Source organism: Ranitomeya variabilis, chromosome 8 (genome assembly GCF_051348905.1).
Source record: "Ranitomeya variabilis isolate aRanVar5 chromosome 8, aRanVar5.hap1, whole genome shotgun sequence".
NCBI classification, from domain to species: Eukaryota; Metazoa; Chordata; class Amphibia; order Anura; family Dendrobatidae; genus Ranitomeya; species Ranitomeya variabilis.
The window spans coordinates 22000542-22027474 of NC_135239.1; the positions used below are offsets into that span (position 1 = coordinate 22000542).

General features: G+C 43.6%; 2 protein-coding genes across 18 annotated transcripts in view; one reads left to right on the forward strand and one right to left on the reverse strand.

Moving 5' to 3' along the window:
• DAB1 (DAB adaptor protein 1) overlaps nt 1–26933 on the forward strand; it is a 759978-nt gene that overhangs the window by 126717 nt on the left and 606328 nt on the right. The window lies entirely within an intron of this gene.
• Nucleotides 16186–22680, reverse strand: LOC143787812 (uncharacterized). Of its 5 annotated transcripts, none has more exons than XR_013218479.1 (4): nt 20589–21027; nt 18860–18960; nt 18708–18760; nt 16186–16292 (listed from the first exon to the last, which is right to left on the reverse strand). XR_013218479.1 is itself a non-coding variant. In XM_077276906.1 (4 exons), coding segments are annotated over exons 1-4 (447 nt in total). In that variant the 5' UTR covers nt 22567–22680; the 3' UTR covers nt 16186–16291. The 5 variants fall into 5 exon arrangements, 2 of the variants coding, with proteins under 2 accessions (XP_077133021.1, XP_077133020.1); XM_077276906.1 differs by lacking the exon at nt 20589–21027 and adding an exon at nt 22275–22680; XM_077276905.1 differs by lacking the exon at nt 20589–21027 and adding an exon at nt 22275–22680 and having other exon boundaries at nt 16192–18760.

Below are 26933 nucleotides of genomic sequence, written 5' to 3' on the forward strand. Positions count from 1 at the left end.
TGAACTATAGGATTTTTGTCTTCTCAAAACTATGTAAACTACTGTACCTAAAAAGTGTTTTGTTTTTTTAAATAGTACAAATATGAACAAAAAATGAAATATATAAGAAATAGGCATGACAAAGTTGTGACTACTCTTACAAGTTGCCACGTAGCTCTATATGAGTCGAATTGTAATCAGATAACAAGTCTTATTACAGATATCAGTGCAATTGTGCTTCTCTGGCAGGTAAGTTGTGTAGGAAAAACTTGACGTGCTAGAAAAAAACTGATTACATTTTTGGAATCAGCATGCCAATTTTAGTATAAATCAGCTCAAAAACCTAACTCAACAGAAATTTTTTTTCAAATTGTTCCCCTGTGTAATAGATAGATGATAGATAATAGATAGTGTAGAGCAGCAGTATCCACACTGTGCAGTGATGAGGCAGTGACCCAGCAAAGTTCAAAGCAAAACGTGTTTTAATGTCCAACTCACATAAATACACATCACACGATATCCTCTGGATCACAGCCGGTAAACATATTCTCCAGATTGCAGCCGATAAACACGCCAGTCAATCTCCAAGATCGGTTGCCGTGGGCGACTGCACCGCCGTGTACGCAGTGGGTGCCAGGCCTATCAGCTCCGCTTGGCCTTTTGGCTCCGCTTGCCTGTGTTGCCTCACACAGGTGGAGCTCTGAAGAGCCTTCTGCTCAGCACACTTGCAAAACGAAATTGACACTGACACACCCAACCCTCTGCTTCAGGGTTTTTTACAAGGAACCTGTGGCCATAGGCCGCATGGAAAACCCGGCCGGGAGGAAGCAGACCGCCCCACTACCATCCTGTAGTCCAGTTCAAAAATAAAAGCCCAGCAGGTTTAAATCTGCCTTGGACAAATAGCTTGCCCAAGACCAACACTTACTTTTATTCTGCATTACGGCCTCAATACGCCTCCATGTGCATCCTAGGGGGGACACATGGCGACCCTCACATGTAACACCAGTCACTGCCTCACAATAGATAAGAAACAGATAATAGATAGATAGATGACAGATAGATTAATCTGTATTTTATTGCATGAAATAAGTATTTGATACAATAGAAAAACAGAACTTATTATTTGGTACAGAAACCTTTGTTTGCAATTACAGAGGTCAGACGTTTCCTGTAGTTCTGTAGTTCACACACTGCGGTAGGGATTTTGGCCCCCTCCTCCATACAGATCTTCTCCAGATCTTTTAGCTTTTGAGGCTGTCGCTGGACAACATTGAGTTTCAGCTCCCTCCAAAGATTTTCTATTGGGTTTAGGTCTGGAGACTGGCTAGGCCACTGCAGGACCTTGAAATGCTTCTTACAGAGTCACTCCTTAGTTGCCCTGGCTGTGTGTTTGAGGTCACTGTCATGCTGGAAGACCCAGCTACAACCAATCTTCAATGCTCTTACTGAGAGAAGGAGGTTGTTGGTCAAAATCTCTGGATACATAACCCCATCCATCCTCCCTTCAATACGGTGCCGTTGTCCTGTCCCATTTACAGAAAAGCATCCCCAAAGTATTAGGTTTCCCCCTCTATTCTTCACAGTTGGGATGGTGTTCTTGGGTTTGTACTAATCCTTCTTTCTCCAAACACGGCGATTGGAGTGGAGTTGATACCAAAAAGTTATATTTTGGTCTCATCTGACCACATGACCTTCTCCCCTCTTCTGCATCATCCAGATGGTCATTGGCGACCTTCACACGGGCCTGGACATGTGCTGGAGTGGGCAGGGGGACCTTGGGTGCACTGCAGGATTTTAGTCCATGACAGAGTAGTGTGTTACTAATGGTAATGTTTGAGACTGTGGTCCCGGCCCTCTTCAGGTCAGTGGCCAGGTCCTCCTGTGTAGTTCTGGGCTGACTCCTGACCTTTCTCAGAATCACCCTTCCCCAGGAGGCGAGATCTCGCATGCAGCTCCTTTGAATTGATTTATGGCCGCAGATCACATCAATGCTGAATGTGCAGGGAACAAAAATAGCCCGTAAAATCCAAACGGTGCAAAATTTGTATAAAATCCCAATTGCAAAAATGATTTTTAGCCCCAAATACATGCATTTAATGTAAAAAAATGTGAAACTAGTGCGTGACGTTCGGCTTCTCCCTCCAGATGATCCCTTCGCTCTTGGCAGCCGCGGACGTGATGAGCCCCGCTGTCCGGTTCTGGTTAGTGCTGTTGAATCCGCCACTTAGCACCTTCCACAGATGATTCCCAGGCGCCTCGGACACTTTGAAGTCATTTCTTCTTTATGGCGCATAATTCTTGAATAATATCAGCTGCAGCCATGAGCCATAAATCTCCGCTAATTCATATGCGCCACTTGTACTTCATGAATAGCAAGTTTTAAAGAGACATTAACCCAATAATGTTTCCCTTGGATTTCTCTAATGTGAACATTAACCAAGGTAACATCTTCTTGTCCTGGTTTTGCCCTTTTCTGGGATGATGTTAGCTGAACGTTTATTAGACGACTTAAGATGGGAGAGACCGATGCAAATACTGCGGTTTAATATTCTACAGCACTGTTACTATTTGCAAGGAGCAGATATCTGGTCACTGTATGGCGGTATTATTTTATCACTGTATGATAGCTGTATATGACACAGTTATTTACACACCGCCAGTACATTATGTATGTTGTCGGCACTGCTGTATATTGTTGTGCAGGCAGGTGTGTGGCGGTGGTTTGGGGCAACATATGACACTATTATTTGGGCACCATGCTGTATGATGGTATTTTTTATAAAATTGTGTATTGGCTTTATGTAGCAGTACTTTTTAGTCACTTTACAGTATATTATGTGGTGCTGACCATAATGTATTTTACTGTGTAGGCACGTGTATGGAAGTAATATCTGGCCAAGATATGGCAGTGATATTGGGCACCAAACTGTACGGCGGAAACTCCTGTTATTTGTACTCTCCTTTCCGCCATCTATGTGGAGAGGCTGAACAGAGGGCACTGCATGGGGCATTATCCAGAGAGCACTGCACGGGGCATTATCCAGAGAGCACTGCACAGGGCATTATCCCAAGAGCTTGTACAGGGCATTATCCCGGAGGCACTGCACAGGGTATTGTCTAAAGGGCACAATCCAGAGGGCACTGCATGGGGCATTCTTCATAGGACACTGCAGACACCATGATCCAGGGGGCACTGTGTGGGGCATTATTCCGAGGGCACTGCACAGGGCATTATCCGGAGGGCACTGCGCAGGGCATTATCCAGAGGGCACTGTACAGGGCATAATCCCAGGGCACTGTACAGGGCATTATCCCGAGGGCAGTGCACAAGGCATTATCCTGAGGGCACTGCACAGGGCATTATCCGGAGGGCACTATCCAGAGTGCACTGCACACGGCATTATCCGGAGGGCACCGCACAGGGCATTATCCCAAGGGCACTGCACAGGGCATTATCCTGAGGGCACTGCACAGGGCATTATCCCGAGGGCACTGCACAGGGCATTATCCGGAGGGCACTATCCAGAGGGCACTGCACACAGCATTATCCGGAGGGCACAGCACAGGGCATTATCCCGAGGGCATTGCCCAGGGCATTATCTCAAGGGCACTGCACAGGGCATTATCCCAAGGGCACTGCACTGTTGCTGGTTTGTAACGTTCTGTTTGTCATGGAGACGAGAATCACAAATTGCTACAATGTAGAAACCAACAGAGAACGCAGGAGCCCAGAGCTGGTACCCTGTGCGGGGAAAGGGTAGAGAAACTCCATGCACAGGACATATACTTATAATTTTTTTTATTCCCTAAGTGATTTTTTTTAAACACAACATCCTTTTTAATGATCAGTGTGAGAGAATCTAGACCTAGAGATGAAAGCTCCCCGCTGGGGGGAAGACAGAAGACAATGCACATGGAATCCAAAGAGAAGAAGCAAAGGGGAAATTGTCTTCTCCCTTCAATCTATTTACGCCTTTGGGTCTCATCAGGTCGATTTCCTGCTTCTTTCCATTTTGAGCTCAAGGTCATAGCAAAGGTCAAAGGTGAAGGGCAAAAAGGCAAGAATTGATCCAGACTGCAAGGATCTAACCTTGATGTCAAAGATGGTGGGCTCCCCGACCCAGTATGGATCCATTACAGTTCATGGCCCCTGTCATCTCTCTCCTTGCTGAAATGATGGAGCAATTGCCTCTGAAAATCCCAAACTTCGCTATAGAAGGCCTTTGACCTTGAACCGTCCCATGAGTGGGGATTTAGTTAATTTCTTTGTCTGGGCAGATGGGTGTATTACTGATGTGAGATTAGCAGGGGCATCGTCGATTACCAGTTCTGGGGTCCTCACTCTTGCTCCTTCTCGCCAGCAATGACCATGGGCAGACGGGCCTCCTATGCAGCCAACTCGATGGGAGTTGTGAAACCTTACCTTGGCTTAAAGAAGGCTTCATTTATTTGGGAGCATTAGCCGGTTGCCCATCATGATGGAAATTGCCTGATTTTCAGTTTTCTGACCTCTCCCTTTAATTTGTATACCTGACCTTTACTATTCACGTTTCTATTCTCCAGAAAGCGGGTGGAGTGGAGTGTAGGCGAGAAGGATGCGCCATCAATAATAAATGTTGTATCAACTCCCGGCGCCTTGGGCAACGTCAGCTGTAAATGCGGCCGTGCAATAAGCCACTTTTATTGCTCACTTTAATTTACTGCTTAAATGGCTTCCAAGTGCTCAGAGGATAGGAGTCATTTTCTTACTTGAATAAATTTGCCTTTAAGTGTAAAGCGGAAATTAAAGAAAGGGAGGCCGTCATCCTAATTAGTTTGCTTGACCTAGACTTGAGATTTCACTTGATTGCCTGGTAAACCTTTTGCCATCGCCAGCTGTTTTCTACATAAGGTTGTTGGTATGGAGCATGGATTCTGCTCCTATACTGGGCTCTATAGGTGGCCCCCTGGGTTAAGATGTTGGACGCCATCACTGGTTTTGACTCTCCCAGTTTTCTTTAGCCCTGGTGGCTTTAAAACAGTTTTATAGGGTCTTGTCTTCAGGTTGGCCTTGAGGTCCATTCTTGTGGCCACAGGAAGGTCCACTGGTGCTTCGTGAGCCATTCCAGCCCATAGATCCCCTTATATGTATCCCTTCCTTGGCTTTCATATGACGAGTATACCTGGCAGTACCTGAGTCTAGTGGCCATGCTGGTAGTCACTGGCTGCCGGACCAGAGACTTACAAACTGCCTCTTACCTGCTGGAAACTTCTTCTGATTTGGAGGCTCAGTTCATGTGAGACATCAACCTGGGCTTGTTAATCAGAAGAGGCGGCAGGTGGTTTGCAGGGCTCCGGTGCAATGGCCACTGACTACTGATCTGGTCACCAGACTAGATCCTGAGAATCTTTTTCATTATCTCTACTAATTCGACCTTAAAAAGCCTCCATCCAAATCAGTTCTCCCATTGACTGGCAATCTAAAACAATGGTTGGATGGGTTTGCTCATGGTGATTGAAATGTGAAGCTTTAAAGAGATTTTCACCTTTACTCTTCCCACCGCCCACCAGGGTTCATGTGTAAACTTTGGGGAAACCCAGGAAAAAGTTTTCAATTGCTCTACAGTGCCCCTACAGGACAAGAGAGGCATTGCACCGCCAGTATTAAAAGCAGTGGACTAGGGACCCATTTTGCAGGTGACCTTCATTCAAGCTGATGGTTCTGGTTCTTCGATAAACACAAAATGATCCAGTAGGAGTTTTGGAAATTGTTTTTTCTAAACCTAGGAAGTTTTTCTTGAATATAAAATATGATTTTTGCTTAGCGTTGGCGCACACTTTTGTTGTGATATATGATTTCTGGTGTGCCGCCATCTCACACACACACGGGTCATAAATACACTTGATTTGTGTGTACGTACCAGTGTGTGATTACACAAATAAAGCCGCCTGCCAATGTAACCCGACCATTGTACCCGAGCAGAATACAAATCATTACATCCACAGTTTCCATAGGAGTGCAGTGTTCAGTATGACGGTAATATAAGGCGGGTCTGTCCCTTGTGGGTCACAACATCAAATGAGAGTGTTACTGTAAGTGTGTAATTATAGACTGCGGCTGTGTTGTATCCAATGCATAGCAATGTGAAATGTGGCTTCAGGGCATCGCTTGATTAATGGGGGAAGGTGGAGAAGAACCCATGAGCTACATTGTATCAATAATGTATAGTGCAATCCACCAGAGTCCCAATGTGTCACCATATCCTACTGATGGGCTATACTTACAGCTGGCGCTGCCATGGGGGCTGTCTATCCAAAAGAACCAAGCATGATCACGTCTCTGTAACCCAAAATCTCTGCTTCATTTCCTAAAAGTTATGCATACATTTTCACATTATTATTTATTTTCTTTCTAAATTAATAAAACAACTTTCTAAATAGTTTTTGTTAAAACTTTTCTACCATTTTGCTACTGGAAGTTTTCTGCAAGTCTGTTATATAGATGAGTGATCTGCAAAAAAGATACAAAAATTGTTGTTGCTTCTGCTCCCAGGTCTGACAGCTCTTTCTTTTTTATGTCTTCCCTTATCTCAGTGTTAGAGATAGCAGCAGGGAGAGGAAGGAGGTGTGCATAGATCAATGTGAAGGGGGGACAGGGGCAGATAAGTCAAGCCTTAAAAAAGGTAAAAAAATGCATGAAGAGGAAATAAGGGCAGTATTATTGGAGCTGTGTTAATATGTACCACAACAGCATGGATACACAAAGACTTGACATCCAGCATATATTACAGGGAGAGACACACAGACCTCACATCCAGCCTATATTACTGGGAGAGACACACAGACCTCACATCCAGCCTATATTACTGGGAGAGACACACAGAGCTCACATCCAGCCTATATTACTGGGGGAGACACACAGACCTCACATCCAGTCTATATTACTGAGAGAGTCACACAGAGCTCACATCCAGCCTATATTACTGGGAGAGACACACAGAGCTCAAATCCAGACTATATTACTGGGAGAGACACACAGACCGCACATCCAGCCTATATTACTGAGAGAGACACCCAGACCTCACATTCAGCCTATATTACTGGGAGAGACACACAGACCTCACATCCAGCCTACATTACTGAGAGAGACACACAGATCTCACATCCAGCCTATATTACTAGGAGAGACACACAGACCTGACATCCAGCCTATATTACAGGGAGAGACACTCAGACCTCACATCCAGTCTATATTACTGAGAGAGACACACAGACCTCACATTCAGCCTATATTACTGGGAGAGACACACAGACCTCACATCCAACCTATATTACTGTGAGAGACACACAGAGCTCACATCCAGCCTATATTACTGTGAGAGACACACAGACCTGACATCCAGCCTATATTACTGGGAGAGACACACAGACCTCACATCCAGCCTATATTACTGTGAGAGACACTCAGACCTCACATCCAGCCTATATTACTGTGAGAGACACTCAGAACTCACATCCAGCCTATATTACTGTGAGAGACACAGACCTCACATTCAGCCTATATTACAGGGAGAGACACACAGACCTCACATCCAGCCTATATTACTGGGAGAGACACACAGACCTCACACCAGCCTATATTACTGGGAGAGACACACAGACCTCACATCCAGTCTATATTACTGGGAGACACACAGACCTCACATCCAGCCTATATTACTGAGAGAGACACACAGATCTTACACCCAGCCTATATTACTGGGAGACACACAGACCTCACATTCAGCCTATATTACTGAGAGAGACACACAGACCTCACATCCAGCCTATATTACTGGGAGACACACAGACCTCACATTCAGCCTATATTACTGGGAGAGACACAGATCTCACGTCCAGCCTATATTACTGGGAGAGACACACAGACCTCACATCCAGCCTATATTACTGGAAGAGACACACAGACCTCACATCCATCCTATATTACTGAGAGAGACACACAGACCTCACATCCAGCCTATATAACTGAGACACAGAACTCACATTCAGCCTATATTACTGAGAGAGACACACAGACCTCACATCCAGCCTATATTACTGGGAGACACACAGACCTCACATCCATCCTATATTACTGAGAGAGACACACAGACCTCACATCCAGCCTATATTACTGAGAGAGACACACAGACCTGACATCCAGCCTATATTACTGGGAGAGACACACAGAGCTCACATCCAGCCTATATTACTGGGAGAGACACACAGAGCTCACATCCAGCCTATATTACTGGGAGAGACACACAGACCTCACATCCAGCCTATATTACTGAGAGAGACACACAGACCTGACATCCAGCCTATATTACTGGGAGAGACACACAGACCTCACATCCAGCCTATATTACTGAGAGAGACACACAGACCTGACATCCAGCCTATATTACTGGGAGAGACACACAGATCTCACATCCAGCCTATATTACTGGGAGAGACACACACCTCACATCCAGCCTATATTACTGGGAGAGACACAGACCTCACATCCAGCCTATATTACTGGGAGAGACACACAAAGCTCACATCCAGCCTGTATTACTGGGAGAGACACTCCCACAAGAGAAAAAAGCAACTTGAACTGAATGGTGGTTACCCAGACAGGTCGATAGATGGTTGCTAATCAACTTGAGCCAATTAATTAATTTATTCAGAATACACCAAGGACAACCAAAAACCAAAGGAGGTGTACATCTACTGAGGATTTTATTCTTATGATAATAATAATAATAATAATTATTATATTATTTCTGAGAAATGTGCAGGTTGTAATGACAGCCGGGCAGAATCTTGTCATTGTCAATATATCCTCCATTATACGGTGTCTCTGATAGGAAAAAACAATGTCAGACACCTTATAAGAATAATAGCAAAAATTACATATTCTGATCTTGTAAAGTATTTCATCAATTAGAGGCAGACAAGGATTCGGGAACAGTTAACGTCACCTGTAATTTTTCCTTCTGTCTCTGTATGTTTTAATGAGGCTCAGGACCTATAAATCATGCTTTATTTTTCATCATCCTTTCAAGATTCTGGGCTGTGAGTTATTTGCCTAATAGTAGATTGTCTGTAATAAAGAGGTTATTGATGGAAAACTTCCTGGACGACTCGCAGTTATTGATTAGAGCTCTACCTGTTCCGCTAACGTGCTCGAGATTTGTGAAAAATGAAGATCAACTACCGTCCCTGAGAGATCAGAATTAATAAAAAAAAGTCTGCGGATAATAATACCCAGCCCGCTGCAAACTAGGGATTACATATATGAGCTCTAAACTTTATTCATCAGAGACCAACCTGGTATAACCTGGGCATGATGATACGTATACAGCTGGTATTAATTGTACATCTTCTGTATATAGCGATATTTGACATGCTGATATAACCTGGGTATCTCCTGTATGTAATTATATACAGTTAGGTCCATATATATTTGGACAAAGACAACATTTTTCTAATTTTGGTTACAGACATTACCACAATTAATTTTAAACAAAACAATTCAGATGCAGTTGAAGTTCAGACTTTCAGCTTTCATTTGAGGGTATCCACATTAAAATTGGATGAAGGGTTTAGGAGTTTCAGCTCCTTAACATGTGCCACCCTGTTTTTAGAGGGACCAAAAGTAATTGGACAATTGACTCTAAAGCTATTTCATGGACAGGTGTGGGCAATCCCTTCGTTATGTCATTCTCAATTAAGCAGATAAAGGGCCTGGAGTTGATTTGAGGTGTGGTGCTTGCATTTGGAAGGTTTTGCTGTGAAGTAAACATGCGGTAAAGGAGCTCTCCATGCAGGTGAAACAAGCCATCCTTAAGCTGCGAAAACAGAAAAAACCCATCCGAGAAATTGCTACAATATTAGGAGTGGCAAAATCTACAGTTTGGTACATCCTGAGAAAGAAAGAAAGCACTGGTGAACTCATCAATGCAAAAAGACTTGGGCGCCCACGGAAGACAACAGTGGTGGATGATCGCAGAATAATCTCCATGGTGAAGAGAAACCCCTTCACAACAGCCAACCAAGTGACCAACACTCTCCAGGAGGTCGGCGTATCAATATCCAAATCTACCATAAAGAGAAGACTGCATGAGAGTAACTACAGAGGGTTCACTGCACGGTGCAGCCACTCATAAGCATCAAGAGCAAAAAGGCTAAAAACATCTAAAAAAGCCGGCACAGTTCTGCAAGAACATTCTTGGACAGATGAAACCAAGATCAACCTCTACCAGAATGATGGAAAGAGAAAAGTATGGCGAAGGCGTGGTACAGCTCATAATCCAAAGCATACCACATCATCTGTAAAACACGGCGGAGGCGGTGTGATGGCTTGGGCATGCATGGCTGCCAGTGGCACTGGGTCACTAGTGGTTATTGATGATGTGACACAGGAATGAATTCTGAGGTCTTCAGAGCCGCCATACTGTGTGCTCAGATCCAGCCAAATGCAGCCAAACTGATTGGTCGTCGTTTCATACTAGAGATGGACAATGACCCAAAACATGAAGCCAAAGCAACCCAGGAGTTTATTAAAGCAAAGAAGTGGAATATTCTTGAATGGCCAAGTCAGTCACCTGATCTCAGCCCAATTGAGCAGCATTTCACTTGTTAAAGACTAAACTTCAGACAGAAAGGCCCACAAACAAACAGCAACTGAAAACCACCGCAGTGAAGGCCTGGCAGAGCATCAAAAAGGAGGAAACACAGCGTCTGGTGATGTCCATGAGTTCAAGACTTCAGGCAGCCATTGCCAACAAAGGGTTTTCAACCAAGTACTAAAAATGAACATTTTATTTAAAATTATTGAATCTGTCCAATTACTTTTGGTCCTTTTAAAAACAGGGTGGCACATGTTAAGGAGCTGAAACTCCCAAACCCTTCATCCAATTTTAATGTGGATACCCTCAAATGAAAGCTGAAAGTCTGAACTACAACTGCATCTGAATTGTTTTGTTTAAAACTCATTGTGGTAATGTCTATAACCAAAATTAGAAAAATGTTGTCTCTGTCCAAATATATATGGACCTAACTGTATGTACAGCTGGTATAACCTGGGCATCTCCTGTATATAATTATATATGTACAGCTGGTATAACCTGGGCATCTCCTGTATATAATTATATATGTACAGCTGGTATAACCTGGGCATCTCCTGTATATAATTATATATGTACAGCTGGTATAACCTGGGCATCTCCTGTATATAATTATATATGTACAACTGGTATAACCTGGGTATCTCTTGTATATAATTATATATGTACAGCTGGTATAACCTGGGCATCTCCTGTATATAATTATATATGTACAGCTGGTATAACCTGGGCATCTCCTGTATATAATTATATATGTACAGCTGGTATAACCTGGGTATCTCTTGTATATAATTATATATGTACAGCCGGTATAACCTGGGCATCTCCTGTATATAATTATATATGTACAGCTGGTATAACCTGGGCATCTCCTGTATATAATTATATATGTACAACTGGTATAACCTGGGTATCTCTTGTATATAATTATATATGTACAGCTGGTATAACCTGGGCATCTCCTGTATATAATTATATATGTACAGCTGGTATAACCTGGGCATCGCCTGTATATAATTATATATGTACAGCTGGTATAAGTTATACATCTTATTTACAATGGCTTTAATCATTTTGGGATCTGTAGGGCTAGAATTCTGTACACTCTATTTTTTTAAAGGGTAATATAATGTGAATTTACACTGCGCACGTAGCATCAGAACATACTGTGCATATAATGTAATGACACAGATGTATGCCCAAGGATAATGAATATATTCTGTTGCAAGCACAATAAAGTTCAATTCCATATTTCTTTGTAAAATAATGTTTACCCAAGAGAAACATCTTGTTTTATAACATGTGTGTCTCAAATAATCATATTATTCCCTGAAAAACAGATGTAATTATTCTCAATTTGATTACAAAAAGATTTCAACAATTGCATTTTATGAGAACATTTACTAATGTTTGAAGTTTATGGCTTTAGTTACTTTTCTATTTGTTCTTTAAACACTATTTATAGGAATGCAGCCTATCCATCACTAGAGAGCGGTGACATCACTGAGAATGCAGCCTATCCATCACTAGAGAGCGGTGACATCACTGAGAATGCAGCCTCTCCATCGCTAGAGAGCGCTGACATCACTGAGAATGCAGCCTATCCATCACTAGAGAGCGGTGACATCACTGAGAATGCAGCCTATCCATCACTAGAGAGCGCTGACATCACTGAGAATGCAGCCTATCCATCACTAGAGAGTGGTGACATCACTGAGAATGCAGCCTATCCATCACTAGAGATCACTAGAGAGCGGTGACATTACTGAGAATGCAGCCTATCCATCACTAGAGAGCGGTGACATCACTGAGAATGCAGCCTATCCATCACAAGAGAGCGGTGACATCACTGAGAATGCAGCCTATCCATCACTAGAGAGCGGTGACATCACTGAGAATGTAGCCTATCCATCACTAGAGAGCTGTGACATCACTGAGAATGCAGCCTATCCATTCACTAGAGAGCAGTGACATCACTGAGAATGCAGCCTATCCATCACTAGAGAGCGGTGACATCACTGAGAGTGCAGACTATCCATCTCTAGAGAGCAGTGACATCACTGAGAATGCAGCCTATCCATCACTAGAGAGCGGTGACATCACTGAGAATGCAGACTATCCATCTCTAGAGAGCGGTGACATCACTGAGAATGCAGACTATCCATCTCTAGAGAGCAGTGACATCACTGAGAATGCAGCCTATCCATCACTAGAGAGCAGTGACATCACTGAGAATGCAGCCTATCCATCACTAGAGAGCGGTGACATCACTGAGAATGCAGACTATCCATCTCTAGAGAGCAGTGACATCACTGAGAATGCAGCCTATCCATCACTAGAGAGCGGTGACATCACTGAGAATGCAGCCTATCCATCACTAGAGAGCGGTGACATGACTGAGAATGCAGCCTATCCATTCACTAGAGAGCAGTGACATCACTGAGAATGCAGCCTATCCATCACTAGAGAGCGGTGACATCACTGAGAATGTAGCCTATCCATCACTAGAGAGCTGTGACATCACTGAGAATGCAGCCTATCCATCACTAGAGTGGTGACATCACTGAGAATGCAGCCTATCCATCACTAGAGAGCGGTGACATCACTGAGAATGTAGCCTATCCATCACTAGAGAGCTGTGACATCACTGAGAATGCAGCCTATCCATCACTAGAGAGCTGTGACATCACTGAGAATGCAGCCTATCCATCACTAGAGAGCAGTGACATCACTGAGAATGCAGCCTATCCATCACTAGAGAGCGGTGACATCACTGAGAATGCAGCCTATCCATCACTAGAGAGCGGTGACATCACTGAGAATGCAGCCTATCCATTCACTAGAGAGCAGTGACATCACTGAGAATGCAGCCTATCCATCACTAGAGAGCGGTGACATCACTGAGAATGTAGCCTATCCATCACTAGAGAGCGGTGACATCACTGAGAATGCAGCCTATCCATCACTAGAGAGCTGTGACATCACTGAGAGTGCAGCCTATCCATCACAAGAGAGTGGTGACATCACTGAGAATGCAGCCTATCCATCACTAGAGAGCAGTGACATCACTGAGAATGCAGCCTATCCATCACTAGAGAGCGGTGACGTTACTGAGAATGCAGCCTATCCATCTCTAGAGAGCTGTGACATCACTGAGAATGCAGCCTATCCATCACAAGAGAGTGGTGACATCACTGAGAATGCAGCCTATCCATCACTAGAGAGCAGTGACATCACTGAGAATGCAGCCTATCCATCACTAGAGAGCGGTGACGTTACTGAGAATGCAGCCTATCCATCACTAGAGAGCGGTGACGTTACTGAGAATGCAGCCTATCCATCCACTAGAGAGCAGTGACATCACTGACAGCTTATCCATGTACCTGACGGCAGCGGTGACATCACGGAGTATTCAGCCCGTCCATCCTTATGACCTCATACTAATAATGACATCACCTTTCTCCATTCTTATAAATATTGATGGTAATTGTGTTTCGGATACAGTGACCATATCGGAGTGCAGTACAGGAGTGAGCGAGCGCCGGGCTGCTGATCAGGAACCTTCATTTCCCACCAGGTACAGAGATGAATATGCGGAGCTCTCGCCTTAATGTCAACACACTTTAATTTAGTATCCAGCTGTGGGTGAGAAAATCAGCGGCTGCCGTGTAATACTGCCCCCAATCAGATCATTACAAAGACTCGCCATTCAGGATGCATTTCCGTAATCCCAAGGTAAATCACACACATGGCTCTATAGGAGCAAACAGAGTTTCCAATTTCCTAGAGAATTAAATGGAATCCCCCGTGGAGGGAGACACTTGAACATGCTATCTGTTCTCCGCTAGCGTTAATTCATCATAGTGATTGTCTCTAAATTGAAATTTGCATTCATATTGCTGATAGCGGAAAAAAATATGATGAAAATAATAGACTTTTTTTTGTTTTGCACAGTTGATTATTAGATAAACTCACAGGTGACAAATACAGAATGGAAAAGACGTGGGGTCCGTGTAGAACAGGATTTTCTCATTATGCCGATTTCGCTTCTAGACTGAAAACCTCATGAATTTTGTTTCTGGTTGACTTTAATTGTCAACATTTTGAAGGGACCCGACGACAATATCACCGGTGAATAGGCATCTATTTTAGCTTGTTCCACTGTGGTTACATACCCTGACCACTGATACATGAGCTTCCCCAATGTAAGCTCTTGAGACAAGTCAGCCATACATGTTCTATTCGTGGCCGACATGTTATAGAGCAGGAGGAGCTGAGCAGATCGATATATTGATTTTGGGGAAAATATTTAGTATAACATGCATTTTATTCATAGGAATCCCAGTTTCTATGCATAATAGTCCAGTAGGTGGAGCTGTTAGTAGAACTGCCCACTGGACTCCTAAACATATAGGAGGGATTTATCGAAGCAAAACGCAGGTTCTAATGATTTTTTTTCCCATTCAGTTACATATATCCTCCGGATCTATAACACACAGCTCACAGATCAGACTTCCTGCACAATGTGTCCATAACACCAGCGTCCGCCTAGTACCTTGTCCTGGAGTTCTCTCTCAGCTGGACCAGACTGGAGAGGGAGAACTTGCTTGATCATTCCTCTTCATTAAAGGAAAGATGTTTGGAGATTTCATTTTTTTTTAATTCATTCTTCAGATTGGTGGGAATCTCGGCAAAGGGATGGCCACCGATCTAATTTGGAGGGTTCTTGGCTTGGAATGTAATTCTTTTGTAACAGCCTTGACGACTTTTATGTCGGAAGATGGATCTTGTGCAGCCTAGACAGGTCCACCAGGGTCTTCTCCGCCATTGTCTTGATTGTATCCAGCCATCGGGTTGTTGGTCTTCCTCTTCGCCTTGATCCTTCTATTTTTCCGACCATGATGTCTTTCTCCAGTCATCGGTCTAAATTGTAATATATTATGGTAAGATACGTTCTGAGATGTTTATAAATAATGAAGAATGTTGGGCTTGAAGTATCCAGTTTTGCAGTGGTTTCTCCAGCCAGAACCCAAATGTGCAACCTCCCTACCGATCATATATTTGTAGACAGCTACTTCTGGGAAAACAAAGGCTAAAATGGAAACACATTGTTATCCAGTGACATTCACACTATCCAGTTTTTATGCTTTTCTAATTCTTGGTGCTTTCCGAATATGTCATTTTAGGATCCCCTCATATCCCGGGGCTCATATGTGACTGCAAACTTTGCCCCCTATAAATGCAACTCTGATGGCTAACCCCTCTATTTATTATCAAATAGTGGGACCTTGAGACCACCTTAAGAATCGTAACCTCAGAGGTCCTTAAATGGTTAAATATTGGAGGTTTGTATGACTGTTTAAATTTGGTATTTTTGGATAAATATATATGTAAAAATATATCTGTGTATCTTTTGTTAGAGCGGGTTCGGATCGTTAGGAGGCCAAGTTGTCCATACCAGTTGTTCTTTCGAGTGACGGATTACAAGGTAAAAATAATAGATTTTTAGACTTTTAATATTTTTCATTAAAAACGTTTTTATACAGTTTAGATTTTTTTTTCTGTAAGAAAAGAGGAAATAAAATTCTTTCATGTTAACAGAATTCTCCTGGAGGTTTCTGTTCTTTGATTCAGTTTGTGGAGAGCGAAACATCTGACGATGACTCTTCTGGGCGCAGTCTGAAAAAGAAAAAAAGAAAGGAAATAATAACAAAAAGTATTAAGTGAGATATAAAGGAAGGAATTGTAGTTTTGACATTGTGTCTCGCGGAGTTAATGTGAGATCCATCCAGTGAATTGTGGTGGAAATATGTTCACTGTTCTTCATGGATCATATCGAAAACGGCAGACATGATCCGGGGGTGTAATGCAAAATCCGCAGCAGGGTCCCCCACCTCCTATGTGTCACATTCAGGCACCTCGGACACCAACATCCAGGGGTGGCTGCCACCCCGTCACCTCCTAAATCTAGGCTGCTGCGTAGTATTTGTTATATGTTACAAATACTCAATGTTTCCATCATCTTGGCTGCATTCGTCATGGCTCGCATCCTATGTTTAATACAACCCATGTTGTGCCGTTATCTGGTCAATGGAGGGGTCTTCTTTGACTTTTAGAAACTTTTTTGGTGCTATACTGTTGCATCTTCACTGAACCTTTGAAATTTGGAGAAATTATGAGGCTACACCATGGTAGCTTGATGGGTCTACTAGATAATACTTGTTCACTTTTGTGTTAAGTCCAGGGGGCTTCCAGAACAAGGAAAGACCTCTTAGACACCTGGAATAGTTGGGAAATCACCAAGGTGCCACCAAAGTCTCCTGGAGAGCTGCCCATCCAGAAGGTTTCTTGTGCAAAACACTGGGATGTTCCATCATTAGATATAACCCCGGCATCGAAATACAAGGGGTGGATGAGGAAGGAGCATGGGCTAAACCTAAAAGGGGCATGGATGGTTATGGGCATAATTGCCACATCTCCAAAAGTTGGCAAGGATGACTTAGCTTGGTGCTTTTGCTTTTTTATATCATAACTTGGCTGTTGTTGCTGGGATATCTGCACACGCAGCACAGTCGCTCAGTGGTTAGCACTGTATGGTGGCTCAGTGGTTAGCACTATTACTGTGTAGTGTTGGGGTCCTGGGTTCACGTCCCTCCAAGGACAACATCTCCAGGGAGTTTGTATGTTCTCCCCGTGTTTGCATGGGTTTCCTCCGGGTTCTCCAGTTTTCTCCCACACTCCGAGGACATACTGATAGGGAATCTAGATTGTGAACCCAATGGTAGACTGCTTTGGAATTAATGGTGCTATATAAGTAAAATAAATGTTAGGAATTTTCATTTTTATGTCTTAAGGATTGATTGGTGGCATTGTAAGACTCTATAGATATTGGTGTAGGTGGGAAATGCCATCGATATTAGGTAGGTGAGGGTTTAGAGGGGTTCTCCAGGGAAGATAAGTTATCACTTATCATCGTTATAGGGTATAACTTAAAGATCAAGGATCAACCTGCACTAATCGGCCATTTTATCCCCAGCAGGGCATTTTAGAATGGAAAACATAGCCAACTCCCACACCATTCATCTTCGATGGCGCTGCCAAGAATTGCGCTTGACTTTTCCAGTGATTGGGCATAAGTCTCAATTCTAATGAGAATAAAAGTGCCCCTTCAGGGATAAAAGTGTCCTGTTCTGCTGATCGGGTCCATCTCCGCCAACTCTCTCATATACAGATTCCATCAATTTGTTGAGATCTCTTGTGCTCTCTACGAGAAAGCCGCCACTTGACACGTTGCCGACTGCTGATCTCAGGGAGAACAATGCGACCGACAGTCCAAATTCGGACATGTCCAACCAATTTCTCGCCCAAGTATCAGTCGGCCAGCACCATCGTACTCATTAGATATCGATATCGATGAGTTCGGCCAACACTCTAATGTGTACGCGGGTCTTAGCGGAGCTCCTGCAAGTGCTGAGATCCACTTATTACCGCCTAGTGGATAGCGCTGCAATATCCTACAACCCACTAACAGTCTATGCTGTGTCTTAAAATATAAATAATGAAGAATAAATTATAGAATCCAGATTGTTATAATTAATCAGTAATGTTCTGGGCGAGCTCTAACGGTCATTATAAGATGTATACAAGTCCGAAATGATTGTTCAAAGTTTGCAATGGTGGGAGTTGTATGTCAAGAACACAGTAATCAATGCATGAAAATGTGGACTTGGGATGGAGTTACCCTTTAAATTTGCATAATATAACAAGTCCTTGGTTCTTTAGTCCTGCATAAAGCAGTGAACCACGTCAGGTATAACACGCAAATTGGCATTGAATTGAAGTATATTTAGTTCTCTAAGGTGACTATTACTCGGTGATTACGCCTCAAGGATAAAGAATTGTATGAACTTGGGGCTGTAATAGCATTGAAATGGAAGGTGCGACGAGCCTTTCTGATCCGCATAAGAAATGTGATATATAATGTGATATTTATCCCCTCGGTGAATGGCAAGTCAATCTTAAGAACAAATCTAAACATCTCAGCGGAATTTGCCGAGAAAAATAAGGATATTAGAGGCAATAAAACCTACTTACCACCAGTTTTTTCTCTCCCGAGCAAGATCTGGCATCTCCCTGACCGATTCCGGCTAAAAGAAAAAAAAGAAAAAAAACAGAATGCAAATAAACAGCAGCTCAGAAAATTCTTATTAAACTGCAAAGCAATGAAATGTGCAAATAGATATTACCGGGCACTTTGCAGGGACATAGTCGGATGATGTGACCTTGGCTAGGTGAATGAAATTAAAGCTGAATTCGCTTGCGGGGATCGTAGAAAGAAGAGCAGATTCTGGAAACACAGAGAAAATCTGCCTTATAGACGAGAAAACATGGCGGGTTTAGATTTACATAGTCCTACGTGATCAATGAAGCTCGCTCTGAGTGTTGGCCAAAAAATATAGAAAGTTGGATCTGACGCCAACACATTATTGGTGCCGGTTCTCATGGAGAGTAATGGAAGATCTAAAAGTTCCTAGAGTTGTCAATTGGGACAAGACATGAAATATCAGAAAATGCTACATCTCATAGGAAGGCAATGAGTGGGAATCATATGTGCGGCATTTATGAAGGGCTCCATCGGGATACAATCTTGAATATAAAGGTCAAAAGTTTCATCCCGTAGAAATCATTGGAGAGCATTGGGGATCATATTGGCCTTTCCAATGTCCAACGGGAAGGAAACAATAAAAGTCATACATGTCACCAAGTCCTAAAGACTGTTACCCAGGGCTTTGTGCAGTCCAAGTGTCCGGTGAAGTTTGGTCTACACCATCTTCACCATGTCTCCAATCCATGTGACCCGTGTCTTTGGACAAAGGATTTGCCGAGTCAACCCTTATGATCCCATTACAGATAGGGGCACTTTATGAATGATTACTTGTCCTTCAAGTTGCTAAATAGAGAGGTAGGTTGATGGTTGAACAACTGTTGAATAAATGATCATCCGATGAATGATCATTTCAGTTTATATTGGACGTTACAATGTTATAAATTGGCCCTAAAATGGGCAAAGGATAAACTATCGTTGCTACAAAGAAAGACCATTCATGGGCAAAAATTGTTTTGTCTGACTATCAACCAAAAATGTTGAGTAAAGCAAACATCATTCCAGACGATTTGGCTAAATGGACGGTTCATAACTAAGCGAACCTTAATTATAATCAAATTAATCCATTTTCATCAACTTTGGACTTACATGTATGACAATTTAAAATTGATCATCTGGCCTAAGGCTGCAAGTTACTCTATGTGACTGCAGACCTGTGAATGTTCACATCGTGCACACTACATGCTGTGAGGATTCTCCGATGCCGGCACCAGGAGTGGTGGTCATGTATGCGTTTTTCACACTTCATTCTGACTAGACGCGTCTGGCCTCGCTCAATACACTTGCACGTCTAGTTGGCATGTGAGCGCTTGTATGTAAATTGCATGCTTGCAGTCACGCATCCGCCGCTTCCGGTGCTGATTCCGGAGAATTATGCGATGTGAGAATACACATGTCTGCAGTCACATAGAGTGGTTCCAAACCAGTAGCTTAAGATCACACATCACATCTCCTTTAAGATTGTTGTACCTTTTCCTTGACAATAAAAATGGTGTAAAAAGATTCGTGAGAACGGGCCCATCAGCCAGTGAGCAAAGTTGGATAGAAACTTTGAGAACAGCCTCTTATCTCCCTGCACCAGGGATTAGGCGCCTTGGTGCTACATCACATGTGCTTCATACAACAACGATCATGTTGTCTAAGGAGAAGCTGGGGAGACCTTCTCAGGGCTTTCGTCAGAAGGCCATAGATTCCCAACCTGACCGCTAGATCGGTTCCAGGATTTGCACCACTTATACTTGGCCACCAGTCTTGGTCTTCACCTTTAGCCAAAGGGTTGTCCTCCATGTTTATGTTCTGATTGACATTACCTTCTTTATCTTGAGGACAAAGGAATACTAACATGTCCGTTCCTTCTTCCCCCAACACCTTCCATCAAGGAGAATCCGGGACACCCCTATACACAGTACAAGGTCGTCCAGTCTCGTCCAACTTGTTGGGTGTGGCTGACATTGATCTGATGTGGACGGAGGAGCTTGTTCCACCGCTGATAATCCCTTGTATGCCGTACTGGGTGATGGCGGGGCGGCAGTGAAGACATTTATGGTAGATATCAGTATCACTTAGTGTCCTTGTCTCGTTCAGCCAGGGAAACACAACAAAACATATATTACGTGGAGAATCGGCATCTTCACAGTAAAACGTCTTTTTAATTAATTGGATTTGTTTTAATGTCTCTTTGCATATGAAGTATAAAGAGTTTTATCCCAGATTCAAAAGGCGCCGACGTAAGGATGGCAAATGAATAAATGTAAATGGCTTTCTGTGCGCTTACCGGATTCATGTTTAGCTGCTTTTATGTTGACTGTGTACAAGGAGCGCGTCTCTCCTGAGAGGCTCCGCACATAAACTGTTGCCTTAAGCAGTTGCATAAAACATTAGACAGCCGATACCACTCCGAAAACTCCCCCTCCAAAAAAACAAAAACAAAAATCAAGGTAGACCCTGGATATAATTGGATGGCTCTCACAAGTAATAAGACTCCAGGTTTTGTTTGAACGGGGTGCCGCGACTTCCTGAAGGTGTCACATCGGAAAAAGATTACACCAAGAATACTTAGAACTTCTTAAAGTCGGAGATTGCAGCACAAGCTGGAGAATAGGCAACTGTATATTTATAGTGTGACACATAATATCCTCGTCTCCGCGCTCCGGGGAAATTATGTGTGTGAGAGTATCGCTCGTTCTCAGTCACAGTGTTGGAATAAATTACAAGGGGGAAGGAGATTGAGAGACGATTCTCTTCTTCCTCAAAAGACGTAGACCAATTAAATGGGGATCTTAAAGGGATAGTCTGCTGATATCATTAGGATGGAATCAAGGAGCCGGTGTTCAGTTCTCCTGCAGCGCTTCCAGAGGGGGAATGAGGTATTACACCATCTCTATTCAATTCAATGCAATGTCCGTGTAATGCACAAACACGTCAGGTCCTCCGGCGGGAGAGACGTTCTTTGCAGTAGCTCTGGGCTTTGGTTATTAGAGGAGGGCTCTAAATGGTTGAAATCCATCTGAAATTGGTTTTCTAACCCATTAAAGACGAGAAATTGCCAAAGTTTACAGTCAGAGAAGGATCTTATGTTTTCATCTTGCTGTACGTGATGCAGGACTTTCGGTCACTCATGCACCTCGGTGCTCCAGGTTTCCCGGATCATCCAGGAAGTTTTCATGGTGCTATTGAGTGGGGTACTCGGTATCGGGTCCGGTCGCAATTAAAGGGGTGGTCACAGTGGCAGCGACCCGGTCCGTGGCCCTGGGCACCCAAGTAAAAGGGACGGTCTTTAAAGGGGTTGTGGAAATAAGGAAAGTTTGTGACGCCACCTGTGGTTCTCGGTCAGAGGTGACCTACGCTGCTTAAAGGGGTCCTCTGTGGGTGATGGTGCTGCAGCAAAGATGGTGTCGCTTCCCACAGGTGAAGTGGTGTCCCCAGGGCTCCCGGTGTATTTGGCAGGGATGGTGAATGCCGCAAATAATTGGAGGACACAGGGTTGCAGTCTTTACCTGGTTTACTGAGATGGTATTTAGCCTCAGTCCAGTGGACCGGTAACAGGTGTAGCTGGAGTCCAGGCAGCCTTGACAGGTCAGTTTGAGAGCCTTCCGCTATGCGCTGGTCTGTGGTCCCTTGCTGCCTGCAGCTCTCCAACAAGACCCTCTTTCTTCCCTGTCCAGGGACAGTACCTGCACGGTAGGCAACTTGAGCCGTCTCTTTAGGGTCTCTGTTCACGGTGACTCTGGACTCTGATTGCTGCTGTACCTCAGGTATTATGTGGGCACGTCCCACCGGTTCTGCCATGGAGCTTGCAGTCCCCCTCAGCCTCGGGCTCTCGGTACCCGGTTTCTTCGCTCAGCTTAGAGAGGCCCAGTAGCAGTCTTTCTCTAGCTCCTAAGTACCTCTGTGCTCCTTCACTGTCTGCTACCAACTGTCAACTGTCTGCTTGTCTGCCTATAACTGCCTAGCAACTGACTCATCCTCCTGACCAGAGAGAGCAGCTCCCCTCAAGTCGGGTGTAGAGCTCCCCCTTCTGGCCTGGAGTCAGAATGTGTTGCATGTAAGGTTACCTGCCAAAGGGATTCCTCCTGTCTCCAGGCATGGCATTACCCTCACCGAGAGGAAGGCAATACCACTGTGGTACCTGAACTGTATGGTGGATCAGTGGTTATCACTATATGTATTGGCTCAGTGGTTAACACGGTACACAGTGGCTCAGTGGTTAGCACTATACATGTTGGCTCAGGAAGGAAACAATAAGTCATAAATGTCATCAACGCAAAGTACTGGGGCTCACATTGGTCTTTTCAATTTCCATCGGGAAGGAAACAATAAAAGTCTTCACATTAGACCTTGGAAATCAAGGTCCCAGAATCTGGAGGAAGAGTGGAGATGCCACAATCCAAGCTGCTGGAGGTCTGGTGTGAAGTGTCCACAATCAGTGATGGTTTGGGGAGCCATGTCATCTGCTGGTGTAGGTCCACTGTATTTTATCAAGACCAAAGTCAGCGCAGCCGTCTACAGGACATTTTAGAGTACTTCATGCTTCCCTCTGCCGACAAGCTTTTTGGAGATGGAAATATCATTCTCCAGCAGGACTTGGCCCCTGTCCACACTGCCAAAAGTACCAATACCTGGTTTACAAACAACAGTATCACTGGGCTTGATTGGCAGCAAACTCGCCTGACCTTAACCCCATAGAGAATCTATGGGATATTGTCAAGAAGAAGATGAGAGACCCAACAATGCAGACGAGCTGAAGGCTGCTATCAAAGCAACCTGGGCTTCCATAACCCCTCAGCAGTGCCACAGACTGATCGCCTCCATGCCACGCCGCATTGATGCATTAATTGATGCCAAAGGAGCCCCGACCAAGTACTGAGTGCATTTACTGATCATACATTTCAGTAGGACAACATTTCGGATTTTAAAGTCTTTTTTCCAGCTTGTGTTATAAAGTATTCTAATTTACTGAGATAATGACTTTAGGGATTTCATTGGCTGTAAGCCGTAATCATCAACATTAACAGAAATAAACACGTGAAATAGATCATTCTGTGTGTAATAATTCTATATAATAGATGAGTTTCACTTTTTGTATTGAAGAACTGAAATAAATTAACTTTTTGATGATATTCTAATTGTGTGAGGTGCACCTGTAGATGCTCAGTTTGGCTGAGTGTGCATGTGTTTTCAGTAGGGAAAGTAGACTAAGCCATTGACAGACACCTCTGGCAGAGACTTATTATCCCTTAAAAGCAAAACGTTTGGTGTGAAACTAAATGTTCCCAATGCTCAGTCGGTGTAACCTAAATTATCATGTTTGGATGACTCTGATTTAATGTGTACGGACCCTTAGCGAGGACGTCTTGTTTGTAGGAAGATCGTACAGTAGGGATTACGTACGTGTGACCGTCATTACGGTAGAAGTGCACTAAACAGGTGTAAGGCACAAGCCTCCTCACTATTGGAGAACTGCAGGCGCAAGAACGGACCGAAAATAGGAATGTAAAACACCATAGAAAACAAACAGCTGAGCACAGCCCCTGAGCGAGGAACACGGGGGTTTCCTTTATTTCCCAGCACAGTGTGAAGCTTTTACTTTAACATCTTTGGGCAAGGCTGGGACATGAAGACACAAAATGAAATAATTTCCAGAAGGGAGCAGCCGAATCCTAATTCATTTGCCCTACTTTCATGTTCTCTCCCAGCTCCTCCGCTTCCGTCCAGCCGAGTTTGTTCATTTTCTTTTTTTATCTATTTTTTATCTGTTCCTAATTTCGAGGAGCAGAAGACATAAAGGTCCATTTACGAGGCTTCTTCCCTACAAGAAACAGATTCCGAAAGTGCGGCTTTGCAGACATGATGTTAGCCGCAGAGAACCGCGGCCATTCGAAAGCGATACGGGATTTTCTTTTTTTTTTTGGAATGATGCCTAATCCTCCACATCTGTTGCTGCTAAAGGATAAGAAAAAGTAATTAGAAAAAAAATCTTCATTTATGAAATGTCTAAGAATTATGTATTTTATTTAGTAACCCTCCAAAAAATGGCTTCCTGGAAAGCCTTGTTCTCAAAAGAGAAGGAGCAATTTCTGGAGCATGGTGGGCAGAAGACGTTACGATCCATCATGGGTCTTTACCAATGAGTCCAAGGTGAATGGAGGGTCCTAATGTGAAGCGACACTTGTACCTTCTCCATAGGGTGAGTGGTGCTTCACATCCGGATCCTCCACTCAACTTGGACTCAGCAACTCATTGATAAAGACCCGTGATGGGTCGTAACGTCCATGTCCCCAAACCCAACACCAGTTTGTTTTGCTTCATGCAAGAATAAAATTTCGACATAAAAAATCTCCTTTATTTTCTTCTGACTACTACTTGGGATAACGCCCGCTTCAGCCTGTACTTCCTCATCACTGCAAATCAAAGCCTTTCCTGCCCCCTCCTGGGTGAGCCACCACCACCACTGACATGTAGGATATTGGGATTGCAGCATAGTGGTCCCACCAGAGGACTCTGCAGACCCCCCTCCATCATAACACAACATGTGAGTGCACATCCACTTAGGGGTTCAATATTGTCTCAAAGTTTGGGTAACTCTGGATTTTTTCACTTGGCCGGTCCGAAGCTGAACCCTGGTCATGCAGCTTGGTCAACCGCTTAAGTAGGCAGGAGCTACATATTGGAATTCTCAGAAAAGAAGAAAAATGTTCAAGCTTCTGGTAAAATTTTCAGAGTAATCTTTATTCCAAAAAATAAATAACAAAAAATATTGTGGACGGGAACAAGAGCAAGCGACGCGTTTCGAATACAAGCTTGATAAAGAACAACCGTGTTCGAAACGCGTCGCTTGCTCTTGTTCCCGTCCACAATATTTTTTGTTATTTATTCTTTGATGGAATAAAGATTACTCTGAAAATGTTACCAGAAGTTGGAACATTTTTCATCTTTTTTTTGCAATTGCTACACATGAGTGGTCGGCTCGTGGTTCCATGCACGCTGGGCTCCTATAAACTTCAACGGTGAGCTGGCATTATCCTTTCTGTTTTCTCCAATTCTCTGAAGAGCCTCCCGGCGAAGACATCTGTGCAACTTGCTGTCGCGCGATTATTTTAATGCCCCCGATTTTACAGATGGAAGCAGCCAAGTTGCAACAAGTCGCATGTTGCTCGCGACTTAAAGAGTCGCTTGTGATTTGTCGCTTGCAACAGAAAATCCAACTAATTTGGAAATATTTGCAAACAAGAGGTTGCGACATGATAGGAAATCACAATACAACCATGCCGCATGTGTTTTTTTCTGCCTTCCTCTGGATCAACATGTTAGGCTATGGGTTGAACTAGATGGACTTAAAGTCTTCCTTCAATCTTAAATACTATGATACTATGTAACAATGCAAATTTAGTGTCCTGCAACAAATGAGTAGCCCTGGCTTAAGAATGTCCAAACTATAGAGAAAACTGTTGTCGGAAAGAGGAAGGAAGAAGAGTGGGTCTGCCTTGACTGAGCTAAAAAATTGGGGTTTCCAGTATAATTAGGGGCTGCGGCTCCTGTCTACCGAGAATTTTCTTCCAAACTGATGTAAAAAATGGAGGTGGGAAAGAATTGGACAGGCACATGAACACATCCTGCCCTACCATTTACAGGAACGAGTGGGTGGAATAGGATAACGGTAGCTGAGACCCTACAGTCATGTCTGCAGGTGTCCGTCCGTCCCTGCTAGAGGACCTGTGGCCGATCTGCTCTGGCCGCTGATTAATCGTGCTGACGGATAGGTGACAGGTAGCCATCTTTCATAGGTAGTACAATCCGGTGTGGATGAATATCTCCGCGGCTTCTATTCAGTTTACAGCGACAATGAATTGTTTACAATGCCTCCCGGAGGCAGCAGTTTAATAGCGGCTGTCACTGTTGTTTACCGGCTGTCATGTTCAGCATGGACTATTTAAGCGCCCGACTTGCAATTTTTTTGCTTTTTTTTCCCCCCTACCTTGACTATAAAATAAATTGCAAAAAGAAATTACCCACCGACTGCTCATTTCGTCGATTCCTTTGCTCATTTTGATCAGATATTTATGAGATCTACACATCAGGGGCACAACTAGTAATATAGACGGCCTCACGTTATATTATACTATGTGACAATCTCCTCTGAAAGTTGTATCCTTCCC

Bases quoted from the DNA above. Each gene is read 5' to 3' on its own strand.
- LOC143787812 (XM_077276905.1), bottom strand. From the start codon at position 22,566: ATGGCAGAACCGGTGGGACGTGCCCACATAATACCTGAGGTACAGCAG. The intron at 18,961-22,274 runs GTAAAGACTGCA...CTGTGTTTCCAG, and splicing joins ATACCATCTCAGTAAACCAG to AATCTGCTCTTCTTTCTACG. The intron at 18,761-18,859 runs GTAATATCTATT...TTTTTCTTTTAG, and splicing joins ATGTCCCTGCAAAGTGCCCG to CCGGAATCGGTCAGGGAGAT.